This window comes from Lytechinus variegatus, chromosome 17 (genome assembly GCF_018143015.1).
Source record: "Lytechinus variegatus isolate NC3 chromosome 17, Lvar_3.0, whole genome shotgun sequence".
NCBI lineage: Eukaryota > Metazoa > Echinodermata > Echinoidea > Temnopleuroida > Toxopneustidae > Lytechinus > Lytechinus variegatus.
The window spans coordinates 7,535,385-7,550,563 of NC_054756.1; the positions used below are offsets into that span (position 1 = coordinate 7,535,385).

At 37.5% G+C, this 15,179-nt stretch overlaps 1 protein-coding gene across 1 annotated transcript; it reads left to right on the forward strand.

The window, feature by feature from the left end:
- Positions 1 to 570: 570 nt before the first annotated feature.
- LOC121431299 (ubiquitin-conjugating enzyme E2 W-like) lies at positions 571 to 15,019 on the forward strand. Its single transcript, XM_041628809.1, has 6 exons — positions 571 to 626; positions 7,089 to 7,180; positions 7,717 to 7,819; positions 9,045 to 9,200; positions 12,735 to 12,810; positions 13,721 to 15,019. Exons 1-6 carry the CDS (start codon positions 615 to 617, stop codon positions 13,732 to 13,734), a joined length of 453 nt encoding a protein of 150 aa, XP_041484743.1. The 5' UTR covers positions 571 to 614; the 3' UTR covers positions 13,735 to 15,019.
- The last annotated feature ends 160 nt before the right edge of the window (positions 15,020 to 15,179 follow it).

Below are 15,179 nucleotides of genomic sequence, written 5' to 3' on the forward strand. Positions count from 1 at the left end.
TAAGCACGGTAGGTGGGTGAATTAGCCTAGCTTCTTTTTTGGTCTTTGGATTAAACAAAAACTGTGCATTGATTCGTGCTAATCATCATCAATATTTGCTCTCTATAATATTGTCTAACATTTTGTGCTAAACATTTAAGAGATTTTAATGTGAACTTTTTCAATTGGCTGTTTAAAAATCGACTGTCCGGATACACAACCTGTCCGGACACCCAACAACTGGTATACGTTGTTTGGCCTGTCAATCTCTATTTACATGACTTGTTTAATAACAGTTTAAACTTTTCAAACAACCTTTTATAAAGGTTTGATAAACAACAGTTTTAAACTTTTCAAAATGCTGTATAAAAATTCCAGTAACTTTCTGAGCTTTCCAGGAGGTTTCGTTTTGAAAAACGGAAGCACTGCAATCAGTGCATCCAAACTAAAAAGTAAAAGTTTATTGAGAGGACAGCCCCCTCCCCTTCCCTAGCCCCGTTAAGTTATTCCACTGCCCTCTGATCGAGCTAGGAAGAAGGGGCCGGGGGCGAGGCAGGAGAACGAAAAGTTAAAAAAAAAATGCTAATTGAGCCCTGAGAGGGCGCTTTGAAAATTACAATGAGGAAAGGCGAAATATGGCGACACAGGTAAGCTAAATGAGGATTATTTACATGATTTATAACTGGTGTCGATGAGCTTTCGTAGATCTTTTGGCTTAATTATGGCTATCAAAGGGTAGGATACCCATGTAGCTCCTAGAAGCAGACCATTATTAGCGAGACATGATGGTCAAATTTCGATAATTTTGTCTGATTCTGTGGAATCTTTTCTAGTGTCCAAAGCTGGCAGCTGTTCGCGCGACTGTCGACTTCCATCGGATTGCTCCTTCTGTCCTTGCCCTGAGCTGCCGGGTGTGTGTGTGTGCTCCGTTTGTCTGACGCGGTCTTTCTCCCACGGCAGCGCGCTGCGGGATCTCTGTCTCTGCCCAATTTTCGCTAAAGACGCAACTCGAATCAAAGACAGTGCAGTATAATGTGGTAGACAACTGGCAGCTGTCTATTTCGATGAGTTTTTTTAAACATTTAAATGATTTTCTTATGTTTGTCTCCTCGACAGACCTCGTCGTACGCACACACGTGCACACACAGATCATGAATCGCGATCGTGCAGCTGCCAATTCTGACGGGGCTCATCATTTTTTTTTCTTTTTTTAATTGAAATATACATGTATAACATTGAAAAGAACTGGATCCCCCCCAAAAAAAACAAAAAAAAATATATTCCGTTTTGGCCTGACATGCAACAAAATGGGGGGAAAAATCAAACATCAATTGAATGACTGGTCATGCTGATTGCTGGTTACATGTATTTTCGCATTATTGTTTTTATACTCTAAATTACTGCAATAACTTGAGAAACTGGGATTGGGTTAAAATGATTATCAGGGAATTTTTAAACTTTGTCAGGGAATTTTTTTTCTTGAACACATGTAGCTGGGATCCCCGTGTTTTGTACACAATCCAAATTGGCTACTGGCTACATGCACTTACTCAGTGCTGTTTGGGAACTCTTCCAAAGCATTTTAATACATGCTCCAATGACTGTCAAGTCTTTCCCTTGTAGTTGTAGTGTCTGCTCCAATTAAGCTTTTAAGAGTATAGTCTCAATGGTCAACACATTAATGGGCGAAATTGGAAACCTCTAACATTTACAGTGAATGGCAGGAATATTGCTTTATTTTTATAAGCTGTAGACCCTTATGACTGAATTTTGAAGTGGATAATTTTGGCTCTCATGAGCAAGGTTCCCAATTACATGGTCATTAAAAGCTCTTTACAAACAAGATTAAATTTGTGAAACTGTAAAGTATAGGCTAGGCCCCAACCCTATCCGGCCAGGCGAGGTCTAAAGCAGTTGGTGAAGTGCCCAATAATATTGGACACTTTAAGCCTAGATTGGACCAAAACAAAAATACAATCATTTTCTTTCTTTTTTTTTCTTTTCAGGGAAAGCCAAAAAAAGAAGTGGTCACGGTAAAAAAAAAGTTGTGTGTTTTCATCAGTTATAGTTTCTACCCCTCTATCATGACCATCAATTTCTCTGTGTTTATATACAATTTCAGATATTATGTAACAATTCATCAAGCTTGAAAACATTTCAAAACTGTACTTTTGATTCACCCATTTGTATATCATTTTGAATCACTGTAACCTAGGTTCATGAAAGTTCGGGGGGGGGGGGTGGGAAGTAAGCAAATTTTGATTTTAAAAAACTGCTTGTGATTGTTATATAACAAGAAGGCAATAATAGTTATAATGGGATGGATTTGCCACAATCATTATCAACCAACCAATCAATCATATTTTAATTTGGTGTGAGAAGAGTAAAAAAAAAAATTTCATTTTGACCATTCTGGAGCAGGCCCTACTATGGTGAATATGTCTTTGTGTTAAGCAATAAACAATTTGATTGTACTGACTTTTAGGAGCTTTTTAAACCTGTCATTTGAATGACCAACAATATGACCACCGAGAAAGGTGTGTCGTGGGAGGGGTTCATTTACAATTAGTGATGCAGGGTACAGTCATGGCACATACATTTGTAATTCCGAAGCTTCGTTATTCCGAAGATTCGTTAGTCCGAAAACGAAATGAGGTTCGTAATTCCGAAGGTTCGTTAGTCGAAAATGAAGTGAGGTTCGTAATTCCAAACGTTTGTTAATCGGAAAACGAAATGAGTTCGTAATTCCAAAGAATAGTCCGTTAACGAAATGATTAACGGACCTTATTTCGTTTTCGGACTAACGAACCTTCGGAACAATGAACCTTATTTCGTTTTCGGAGAACCTTCGGAACAACGAACCTTATTTCGTTTTCGGATTAATGAACCTTCGGAACATCGAACCTTATTTCGTTTTGGGATTATCGAACCTTCAGAATAACGAATCTTCGGAATAACGCCACAAATGTTCTGATTAACGAACCCTTTTACGTTTTCAGATTAACGAATATCGAGGTATAGGCAATTTCCATGTTTCGGAATTACGAACCCTCGGAATAAAGAACCTTTGGAATTACGAAGTGTAACCCAGTCATTGTACTCATTTGGTGTGTCACAATGAAGCCTGTGGTGTGCGTCAATGTCGGTCACCTTACCTTGGGTGCGTTAATGTGGACCTACAGAAAGACAGTTCAAATCTGAAAATGGTGGGTCATGAATTCGATGAGGGGGTCCGTCATTGTCTGCAAAGGGAAACATGGTTCATGGTATAGTAAAAACCAATGCAAGTTAGACAATTGACGCACCACGCACCATTCCTGGGGGGTCATAGGGTACATTAGGTCGTCCAAATGACAAGTGTATTCTTTCTCAGCTACATGTACCAGGGATGCTGCTTTTGAGGCTAAAGTCTAACTTAAAAAAAAAAATGTGTTTTTCGGCCGTACATGTAGGTAACACCACCTTTTCAACGTACATGTAGGAACATGGTCATTCTAGGTGATTGTCAGACGTGAGTCATTTCTAAGTGACGGAATGACTTTCCTGGTATCGCACTTTGCTCCACATTTTCGAAAGACTGCTATGCATATAAAAGTCTTTTGTATAGCATATATTTACATAGGATTGTACATTGCTTTTAATAGTTAAGAGCTTTTTCTCTTGAAAAATATGCTATTCAAATTTGTAAAGCAAAATTATCCCATGAGTGCCATTCCTGAAGTTACTGAATCACATTTTATTTTGGTGCCATTAGGGCTGGGACTAAAACCCGGGTACCCGGGTCCCGCCCGGAAGCCTCGGGTACCCGGGTAGAAAAATCAATACCCGATACCCGAAAATTGCTCACCAGTATAACGTACATTTGATTTGTATTGCGTAGTGTAAGACATGATTGTAAACTCATCACAAAAGTACACAAGTCTCATTTTGAATCTCACCAATTACCCTTGAAATATCTACTAGTTTTTCAAGTGATGATGTGACTGAGATCGTTCAATCGTCGCCATGTTTCTTTTGCAGCGCAGTGACGTCATCCAGCCACTGCGACGCAAGCCAATTTATGAATGAAAATATAGTAAGCATGCGCATTGCAAGCCTCAGCCCCACGCAGTATTCCGTCAAAACAAGTCTGCAATACTTTTTTCACCTCGTACCAAAATCGACCTAGAATTCCACTTTCCTTTATTTCATATGAATTATGAAAGGTATTCTCAGAGGATCTATTTTCTCACCGCTAGCGCACAGGTAAGCAAATTTTTATTACTTCTTGCTTTTCCGTCAAAATCTTACGAAGTAGCGTCGATGTTGCATCGTGTTTGTGAGTTTGTAGAATCTATCGCTACGTGAACAAAGTCAATTGATTTTCCGGGTTTCGGAGCATACGAGGCGCCAGCCAATCACGTTCTTGATAACATTTTCAGTTCATCATAAACCGAAAATGGTAACACGATCGTGATTGGCTGGCGCATTGAACACTCCGAAACCCGGAAATCAATTGACTTTGTTCACGTAGCGATAGATTCTACAAACTCACGAACACGATGTAATATCGACGCTACTTCGTACGATTTTGACGGAAAAAGCAAGAAGTAATAAAAATTTGCTTACCTGTACGCTAGCGGTGAGAAAATAGATCCTCTGAGAATACCTTTCATAATTCATATAGAATATAGAAAAGTGGAATTCTAGGTCGATTTTGGTACGAGGTGACAGAGTATTGCAGACTTGTTTCACTTTGTTTCGATGGAATACTGCGTGGCGCACGGGAGGCTTGCAATGCGCATGCTTACTATATTTTCATTCATAATTAGCTTGCATCGCATTGGCTTGATGACGTCACCAATGGGGTTTTTCCACCAGTCATATTTCGAGCAACATGATTTTCGGGTACCCGGGTACCCGCCCGAAAATTGCCATGGGTACCCAAAGAGAAAAAAACCCGAAAGTCCCAGGCCTAGGTGCCATAAAGAATTTAAAAAACCAACATGCAAAAATGATGCAAATCACGCTATACTGTGATAATTATATGTGTGCATTTATGTAATTGTGTGGTTTCCATTCATCTACACGGTATCTTAAGTTTTCATCACATACATACCATACCATACAGAAGTGTAAAGTTTTATAGAAAAAAAGTTAGAAAATCAAATCTGTTGAAGCGGTCGCATAGGTCCAGTTTGTTCTTCAACTTCTATTTGCCTATCCATAGAATTTTCATTGAAGTATTTTGAAAGTTTTGTCCTGCTTTTAACTTCAAAAATATGTATTTTTTTTGCAAGGAATCAAGTTATTACAGTAGGTGAAATTTTACAGATATGGGACAAATATATTATTTCAGTTTGGAGAATAGTTGAACATAAACTCATTTCTTTTTTTGCCAAGAGATTCATGTTATCACCTGGGCTCCATCTTACAAAGAGTTATGATTGATCCAATCAATCTCAACTGTATGGAAATCTATCTATACCATATTTTTTTCTACAGGAAATTTGAATCTTTGAATCTTCAAGAGAACAATTAATGTATGATTAGACATCATATCCAGAAGATATTTTGAACATTTTGCATTTTAGATGTTGACGCTGCAGGCCATGTATGTGATTGAGGTTGATCGGATCAATCGCTATTCTTTGTAAGACGGGGCCCTGAAATCATTATAAATGGGACCTCTACAATTATGTATATCTCTCTCAAATTGTTGCCAAGGTCCAGATTAATTTTTTTTTTTTTTTTTTTGAAAACACAACCACCATGGAGTTCTGAGTCAGGGTTGATATTACATGTCCCTTTATTTTAACATTTAACAGGAAATGAACCATAAAGATAATGAAGGGGGGGGGGGGTAAGGAGACCTAAGGTAACATTTTTTTTTCCGTAATAGATAAGAAGTATTTATAGACCTACATACATGACCATGTCACCTGGCCTTGCAAAAAATTATGCCCATCTTCCTCTTTTACTCGTATTCTTCCTCTTTTGCTCATTTTTCTTCCTGTTATTTACCATCTTTTTAAATACCACTTGAAGCAAAATCTATGCATGTGGGGGGGGGGGGGGGGTGGAAGGAAACGCCTCCTGTCTCCCTCCTGTTGAATCGGTCCTGATGACATCACATCACAAGATAGTATTTCATAAAGGGAAATGTCAGCGCCTCAAAATTGAAATCGGTCCATATTTACACCTTCTGTGAATGCAGAACTTAAAGTGTCTACATGTACATGTATGGTGAGATACTTTATTACAGAGGACCTTTTTAGAATCAATTTGTGAAGCTCTTTTGAAGCCTTAATACATGTTTAAGAAATAGCCTCTTGAGAAATTATGTCATGATAAGTTTCACCTCTATTTAGCCTATTTCATCTTCATGTAGTGTTTTTCATGTCTATTATCTATCATGTTGGGGAAAATATCAGGGACAGATATTAATAAAACGATTAAACTCACATAATGTACTGTACCTATATGTATATGTGTGTACAAATGCAAATTCTATTTCTAGCCCAAGTTCAATGCTGTATCATTAATACCTTTTACTGATAATGATCAATTATTAATGTTGTGTTGTTTATGATTAGAAAAAGTGACGCCAACAATTTTCCACTGAAAAAAACTACAGTATAAGCCTAACAAACAAACAAAAAATAGATATTTAAAAGAAGTTCTAAAAAGCAATGAGAAAACGACTCGATTATTTTTCATGTATATGAGCAGAAGAGGAGAATAAAAAAGAACCACTTCTATGGCATTATTTACAGATTTCGAGCCAAGCATGATCAATTTAGTGATTTTAATAAAAAATGAAGATGACATGGATGATGTGTACATGTATGTCTATTATTGCTACGATCACGCTGTTAACACCATTTCAGTTTTTCCAGCCTCTAAAATGCTCAATGTAGTTAAATGTCATAATTCACTAAAATATTTTTTATCTGAGTTGTCCTCATTTTTCTTAGGTTTTGAGATACATGTACAAGGTGTTAACATCCCAGTGTGAAATGTATAATGACAAAAAGCACAACTAAATTTGGATAACATCCCCCTCCACCCCTATTCTAAAGGTAAAGTCTTGTTTTTATACTTTTGTATTTTGTTTCTTAACTTTTCAGAAGAGGCTGCACAAGGAGTTGATGCAGATTCAGAAAGATCCCCCACCCGGTATCAAAATCAACGAAGATAAAGCAGCTAGTACTCTCAATACGTAAGTCATCATGGCAGGCTCTCGATCATTGCATCAAAAGATCGTGGACTGAGAATAATGTTAGCGCCCTAGTGACGACTTATGTGTGCATGTGTGCTGCTTTTTGCATCAACTTGTTCCCATTAAGCCAATCAACGCTCTCTTGACTTGTAATTCATTCAATGTCAAGATTACCTGTCTGCATCGAAACCTGAATTAGCTATAGGTTACATACATTACTCGGGCCGAAAATAATTATATCCAAATAAGTCACTTTTAACTGCTGGAATTGAATTTTTGCATGCTGACGGGGGGGGGGGACACTGAAGCATTCTCATGCATCGGTAGTACGGAAGTTCCGCTTTGAGGACCCCTTTTTTTGTAGTTCGATTTCAGGAGAGTGTTTCATTAAAAGAACTTGTGAGGAATTTTATCACATAGTCCTGTTTTGATGATGATGATGATGATAAAAATAAACACAATATTGTATTTTTGAATGAAATGAGCTTGGAAAAGGGGACAACTTATTAGCTTACCATATTGTCTTTTCTTTACAGATGGCTTGTGGATTTAGATGGTGCACCTAACTCTATATATGCTGGAGAAAAGTTTCAACTTCAATTCAAGTTCAGCAATAAATATCCTTTTGATTCACCGGAGGTAATGTAGCCGAAGGAAATCCCAGTTGTGTTTATGCAAGATTTAATTGCCCATTTTGGCATTTTTGTTGAGAGACCCTTACTGAACCCTGTCCCTGATAAGTGGTCCATTGATAAGGAGTTAACAACTTTGATGAGATTGCCATTGCCATTATGGCAGCTACCAAGGAAAACACGTGATCTTATGATATTTTCAATTTAGCTTTTATTATTCCACTTTTAGGTCTCTTGTGTCTGAAATCGTCAAGATGATATAACATTTATTTTCAATCTTAACCCTATCTAGGCCGGGGGGGGGGGGCCTCCGAGCCCCCCCCCCCTCAACAATATTTTCACTGCGCGAAATTTTTTGACCGCGCCGCATGCTGACTTTTTACTTTCAAGTCTTGCGCAACTTTTGAGACCAACTTTGCGTCACCCGGGTACGTGGTTCCAAAATTACGCAACATTATGTAAGTGCATGTCAGACTGAAAATTGCTCAAAAACGTGATTTCGTGTACAAAGTCAATGCAAATTGTGTTTTCAACCAAAATTCATAAATGTATGATTATTTTTAGTTTTGCTGGTCTAAATGTATTCATTTTATGCTTTTTATGATCACAGAAGAGTCCCCAACAAATTTCATTGAATAATTGAAAAAAATAATCAAAAACAAAAGGTCAAAAAACAAGAAATACATAAGAAATTGCAAAAAAACAATAAAATACATAAGAAAATGATTTGATGTCACAATTTTTTTCACGCACACTTGCTAAGAACACCACAAAGAGTTTCTCTACCAAAAATTAGTACATTTGGTGCTTTATTTAGGGAGTTAGAGGAAAAGTATGATTTCGCATACTAATTATGCATAAATTAGCATAATTACCTTATAGCGATTTGCATGAAACAAATTACTATACAATCTTGTAGATTATGTCCCAGGCAACCCATGTGCCAATTTTCGGCGCGGTCGACGGGCGAGATATATGAACTCCCAAAATACCCCGGTCTAGATAGGGTTAAACCTTTCTCTCTGATAAATTCATTGCTCACTATGGGCATTTTCACGGTAACTGACGTTACACAGCACAATTTTACACACTTTTCATTGTGTGTATGATTATCTCTTAAACAACAAATGATGGGAGTTTGCTTAAAAATGCCCCTATGATAACTAGATTTTGCTCTCACTTTACAATGTACATGCAGGTAGTAATCCTTATTGTTTTTTTTCTATAAACAGGTCGTGTTTATAGGTGGAAACATCCCTGTACATCCACATGTGTATAGTAACGGTCACATATGTCTATCGATACTCACGGAGGATTGGTCCCCCGCCCTCTCAGTACAGTCCGTATGTCTAAGTATAATTAGTATGCTCAGCAGTTGTACAGAAAAGGTGAGTGTACCAGGATCTGTAGTCTTAGTCTGCTGACACAGACTTTAGTAAGAATTGTATAGACTTGTATAGCAAACTTTCCATCTTTGTTTTTCGTAATTCGCATAGTTTATAATGCAGAGTCTGAGATAGTGAGACTACACTCACTATATAGGGGAAGGTGGGGTAAGTTGAGCATAGGGGCAAGTTGAGCCATGACCTCCAGGCCAATAATGAATGAGTCGGACGTTCTGGTGGTGTCATGTATTGATGATCCATTACATAACCCTTTACCCAACCATATTGTTTTCGACTTTGAAACAAAAAGTACTTTTTTAGACGGAAAAATACAAATTTCAGCCAAAAATTAAAAAAGGGTGTAAAATAGAGGAATGCTTTTTACTCACACACATCTTTAAATGTAATAAAGAAATAAGAACAATATTGGTAGTCCAGGTATGGATCTTCATTCTTGTCATAGTCTTTTAGATGATAGATGCATAAGAAATGTGTGGATGTGAAAATATTGCATTAAGTTCGGACTGGGGTACTTTGAGCCAGCCAACATGGGGCAAATTGAGCCATGGTAATTCTTATAGTAATAAGAATTTTTAAAAAAAATGAAAAGCCATTGATATGCAGGCAGGAAGGTGTAAATTCACATGACAGTTCTTTTACTTTTAAAGGATGTGCATTTATAGAGAATTAGCAAATGAAAATACTTGAAATAAAAAATTGACATGCTGCTTTTTCCCTCATACATTTTGTACATGGTTTATGTGGCTCAACTTACCCCAGAAGGTGGCACAATTTACCCCACATATGGGGCAAGTTGAGCCATTTGACACCATTGTTTTTCAAAGGTCACAATGAATTTCAGTGTGGGAGTAGAAAGTTATGTGTAGGTGAAAAATATTTCCCAAGAATCAAATTTAAATGCAAGGTACTTATTTCTCCAATATTATTAGTCATATCAATTCCAACATGCAAAATGCAAGAAGTGTCACAACTTACCCCGCCTTCCCCTACTGTGGCTGCCTCTATTTGACACAGACAGATAGTTTGGATTGGACCGGAGTCTTTACTCTCGACATGCATGTACTTACAATGGTTAAAGTGTCCAATTTGAGTCTGTGCCTGCAAACTACTGTTCCTCAGAAGAACTTACTTGATATTAAAGGTAAAGGCCAGTTGTGGTAACCATATCAAAATGAGTTCGTACAGAATCCAATGAAATGACCACCAAAGTGTCTGTTTGTATAAATTAAAAATATGTGCCAAAGGATTCTGGAAGAAATTGTGCAATCGCTGAGAAATTAGCAAATAAGCACAGGATTCGGGTCAAGCGTCGGGCCGACATTCATAGCAATAATAATACACTGTCCCTCGTGCGCTTATCTGTGTTGGTGATCTTCAGCGTGAACTTTTTTCAGCATAGATTTCAAGGTTTCACAAAGTTCAGTTTATGTAACTGTACCAGATCTAGATCCTGACATATACTGACAATTAAGCCTGGTTTTGCAGACTTTCTCATGAAATCAGTGTTTACTGCAACTACTGGCATTTCTCTTTAAAGTCAGATGGGCATTAGCCTTCATGGGGAGTTGATCATCATTTGCTGGCCCTTGACTTTGTGAAAAGCATTGGAAGTATGTGTAACCGAGACATCTTTAGGGGGAAAGCAAACTTGGTGTACCAGCAAGAAATTCTCCAGCCAATCTTTATTATCAGTCTCAGGCAATTTTCATTGTCATGTGAGATAATCACAGTTTACCAAAGGCAATTTCCAGTGGCACTAATACTATTTTGGATGGCTCAGAATGGAATACCAGAAATATTTAAAGAGTTTGGGCAAATATTCCACTCATCTTCTGGTATTCCATGAATAAAGCGGGCCAAAGTAGTGATTATTATCTATCCCACCCCCCCCCCCAAAAAAAAGAGGGATAAATTTAAAGGTATTGTTTAACTTTGTGAGCAGCCGATTTAAAAAATTCTCAAACCAAGATGAAACATGTGTACACGTTCATGTATTAGAACTAATAAACCCTGAAAACAACCATTATTGAAAATGAAAAGCTAAAACTACAAGGCAAACCCTGATTTTGTAAATAGGTGTCTTATAGACGCCTAAATAGTACACATAAGTGTATGGGATGAAATTTAGATGGTGTTTCCGGTCACTTTATATTTCAATTTTTGAAGCACTAAATAATGATTTTCGAACGCAATTTTTATTGGGCTTCATTTTGGTAACATATCACAGACACAGGTGACAAGTGTGACCTAGCTCAGATTTTTTTAAAAGTCAAACCAATTTAAACCAATCACTTTAATTGAACATGGTGTATCACATTATGGCATCATCACTTCATACGATCAAATTTGGTTGTTGACATGCGACTTGCATGTAGTTTATCATGACGTCATGGTGCGTAGTTATGTTGTACGTGTTGTATATTTCATGCATTCGCACGTGTGCACTTGACTACTGGGTACGATCTCGTATTCAACTGCAAATTTTGTACAGGAGCTATGGGATATTCGTCGGATTTCGGTCCTTTGTAGGGATGTGCTCTGATACTGTGCAGGCAATTGCAGACCAAAATATGCGATTTTAATGTACCGCTTAAAGTAACGCTGTATATAGATGATAATACATAACTAATAGATCATAATCTTTCTTTAAATCTTTTGGTAGAATTTGAATGAATTATATTGGAGAAAGTCTGTGGACCTGATGCAAATATGATGTCATAGTCCAGTTGCTTGCACTGATTTGAGTATCTTTGTGAATGGGTTGAATAAAGTACATTATTGGCATCAATGAAAGGCCAATCAGAGATATTACATGAAAGAGTGAGGCAGTTATTGGAATTTTTTATTTTAAATTTTTGGTATTGAAATATATTGATTACTGATTATCTCTATACAGTATCTCTTTGAATTATTGTGTCAGAGTAATACTATACTTTTATTTTTTTATTGGAATGAATTTTGAATTGTAATGAATTATTGATTACCAGTTATTTCTATACTAGTACTTCTTTTTTCAAGTATTGTCATCTTCTGTCAAATGGAGGCTTTATGTACATTTTGTCTGTAGCCTTTATGTAAACGGGTATTCACTTTCACTGTAAATAATTCTTATAAATGTAATACATGTATATGGTATTTCAATGTTTATTGACTTTAAGTTGTGAACGAAACAAATTTCCAATATGGATAGATAAAGATGAACTTGAATCATTGTTGTGAGAACACCTCTGTAAAGTTTCTTCAAAGTTTGCGATGCACTCTACTCGGCTGAGGTATTGGAATTGGTATTAAAATGTCAAGATTAATAATATCCATGTCCTTTTATAGATTATTGTAATGCTGTGGTTGTAATGATAAAAAGTATCAATCTAGAAAGATAGATATTGGGTGCACTATAACCATGGTGCTATTGTCTATGATCATTATTGCCCTTTGCTATAGCTCAAGCTGCAACACAAGAACTGCTGTCACATTTTAAACATCACGTTTATTTATTTATTTTGTCTCTTTTTACAGAAAAGACCACCAGATAACAGTTTCTATGTAAAAACATGCAATAAGAGTCCAAAAAAGACAAAGTGGTGGTATCATGGTAAGTTATTTACTATATTCATATATTTTTTTGATTAATAATTCTGTTTTACTTTACTGGGATATTTTTCTTCATTAAAATATGGGGGGGGGCGTGCACAGGTCATGTCCATTTCCCCACGTGATGGCTCTGAACATTGGCTCACTCCTTGAGTTGCCCATAATGTTATCTACATAACCCAATCACTATTTCATTTTTCAAAAACGATGCTCTTTCCATAATTATGCTAAATTACTCATTTATTGAGGATATTTGAATTGCCCCCCTCCAAGTCCAAATCACCTTTATCCTCAGGGAAGTAATCAAACAGTAAACATACATGTGTGAATATTGTTAAGTAATTTGTTTTTTAAAGTAACATTTCAAGCTTTTGGTTAATGATTGGAAAAAAATACTGAAAAAAGGGAAAGATGTACTGATGCAGCTCTGCTATCTATGGCTGTTGATGCCTCTACGTGAATATCCAGTGTAGCAAATCATAAAATATGTGAAGCATGTACGATTGCCATTCATCTACCTGTAATTTTATACTCTGTGTATAGTTCCTTACCCTTTATCGAATTGAATATTGAAAAATTGAAAATAAATATTAGATTTTATTAGGGGCGTCAATTGTCAAGTTGTAGCCAAAGCAAATGAAGCAATGTGTGCACACCAAGTTTCCAATAATGCATATAGCATTTCCATTTATTTGAAAGCAGGATAAAAGAGCATTGTTAAATGCTTTGCTCACGGGCTAGGTGCCACGGCCGGGGATCGAACCCCAGACTTTCTATATATATATAGCCAGGCGCCTCAGACCATTCGGCCAAGGCACCTCCAATGTGTGACTCTATGTAAACATGTGTGCTGCCCTCTATTGGCACATTTGGCAATTTCCTCTTTCCTGGCTTGGTTTGGTTTCTTGCAGATGACTCTGTATGACACAAGCAAAGCTTCCATCTTTCACCTTTAGAGATTTCCATCTTGCCCCTGACTGGACATCTGGCCCCTGCAACTGAGAGCTCAAGTGACAGGAAGTCCTGAGTCGAGGTCGAAGGTTGCTACGATGAAGGTCAAGGTTCATAAACAACTTTCCTCTCATTGGACATGCTTCATCTAGCGACAGGAAGTCCTCTGCTGAGGTCAAAGGGTCGACTGCATCGTTGAAAATCAGGCCTCGTCTCCATCTTCTGATTGGACATGATCCATTTAGCCCCTTGTCCGTTGCAGCTGAGAGCTTTCCTAGTGACAGGAAATCCTCATCCCCGGTGTAAGGTCACACAGAACTGTTGAAGGCCGTCTCCATCTTTCTCCTTATTGGACTGGACCATGTAGCCCGTGGTCCATTGCAGCTGACAGCATATCTACTAACAGGAAGTACTCAGCCTTGGTCAAAGGTGATACAGACTCGACCAAGGTGTAGGATCATCGAAAACTAGGATTGACCCCCCCCCCCATTGCTGGTATACTAGCCTTTGATTAAATTCTTCTGATTGATGCTGTTAGAAAAACCATTTTCAGGTGAGATGTAACTAAAATCAAGTCACTAACAGATTTTCCTAGTGTAAGATTGGTAAATAGATGTACAATATACTTCTGGGTCTTATATAAATTTTGTTTACTCTTAATGTCATGGTGACTTTACCATTATGGTAACTAACATAGAAACGTTGATTTTTATTAGCTGCTTTATAGTAAAACTACATGCATCATGATAGATACCAGTAGAGTAAATTTACCAGTGTTTTTGATATGCAACAGACCTTCTAGTTTTGTTTGGGTCGATCGAGACAGCATGGTAATGACCTGTTATCTATTAGAACTGGTTTTCCCTGTACAAAGCCTATGGGAATTGCAGAATTCAGCAGTCGACAGGTCAAGATCTACATGTGTCCTCCATGCTGGACGAAGGATGTCCCTATCAACGTTCTTGCTGGCCAAAGCTCGTCGCGACCAATGCTCATCGTGCTGTAGGAGACATTTATTTCACTAAATTCAGAAATATCCCCAAGACATTCTTACTTCAAAGAATAAAAAGAATATTGCTGTCTCCTGAAACCATACAAGCTCATATACAGTTCATGTTATACAACTGTTACAAAGATTGTTGTAATTTGATTGGCTGGAAGCCATTCAAGAATTTATCCATTTTGTGCTGCATGCAAATTTTATTTTCCATTGCACAGCGACCATGCATGTTTTATTTTTCCATTGCAGAGATGCCAAGTTAAAAAAAATGTTATGCGTGAGATTTTCATGACTCGACGTCTCTGTGCGCGCGCGGCCAGTACTTACACTCGTACGTTGCGAAAAGGCGCGCGCGCGCATGAGATATGGGCTTCAAAACCAGTTCAAAACCATACGATACACGCACGCGATTCATCGTA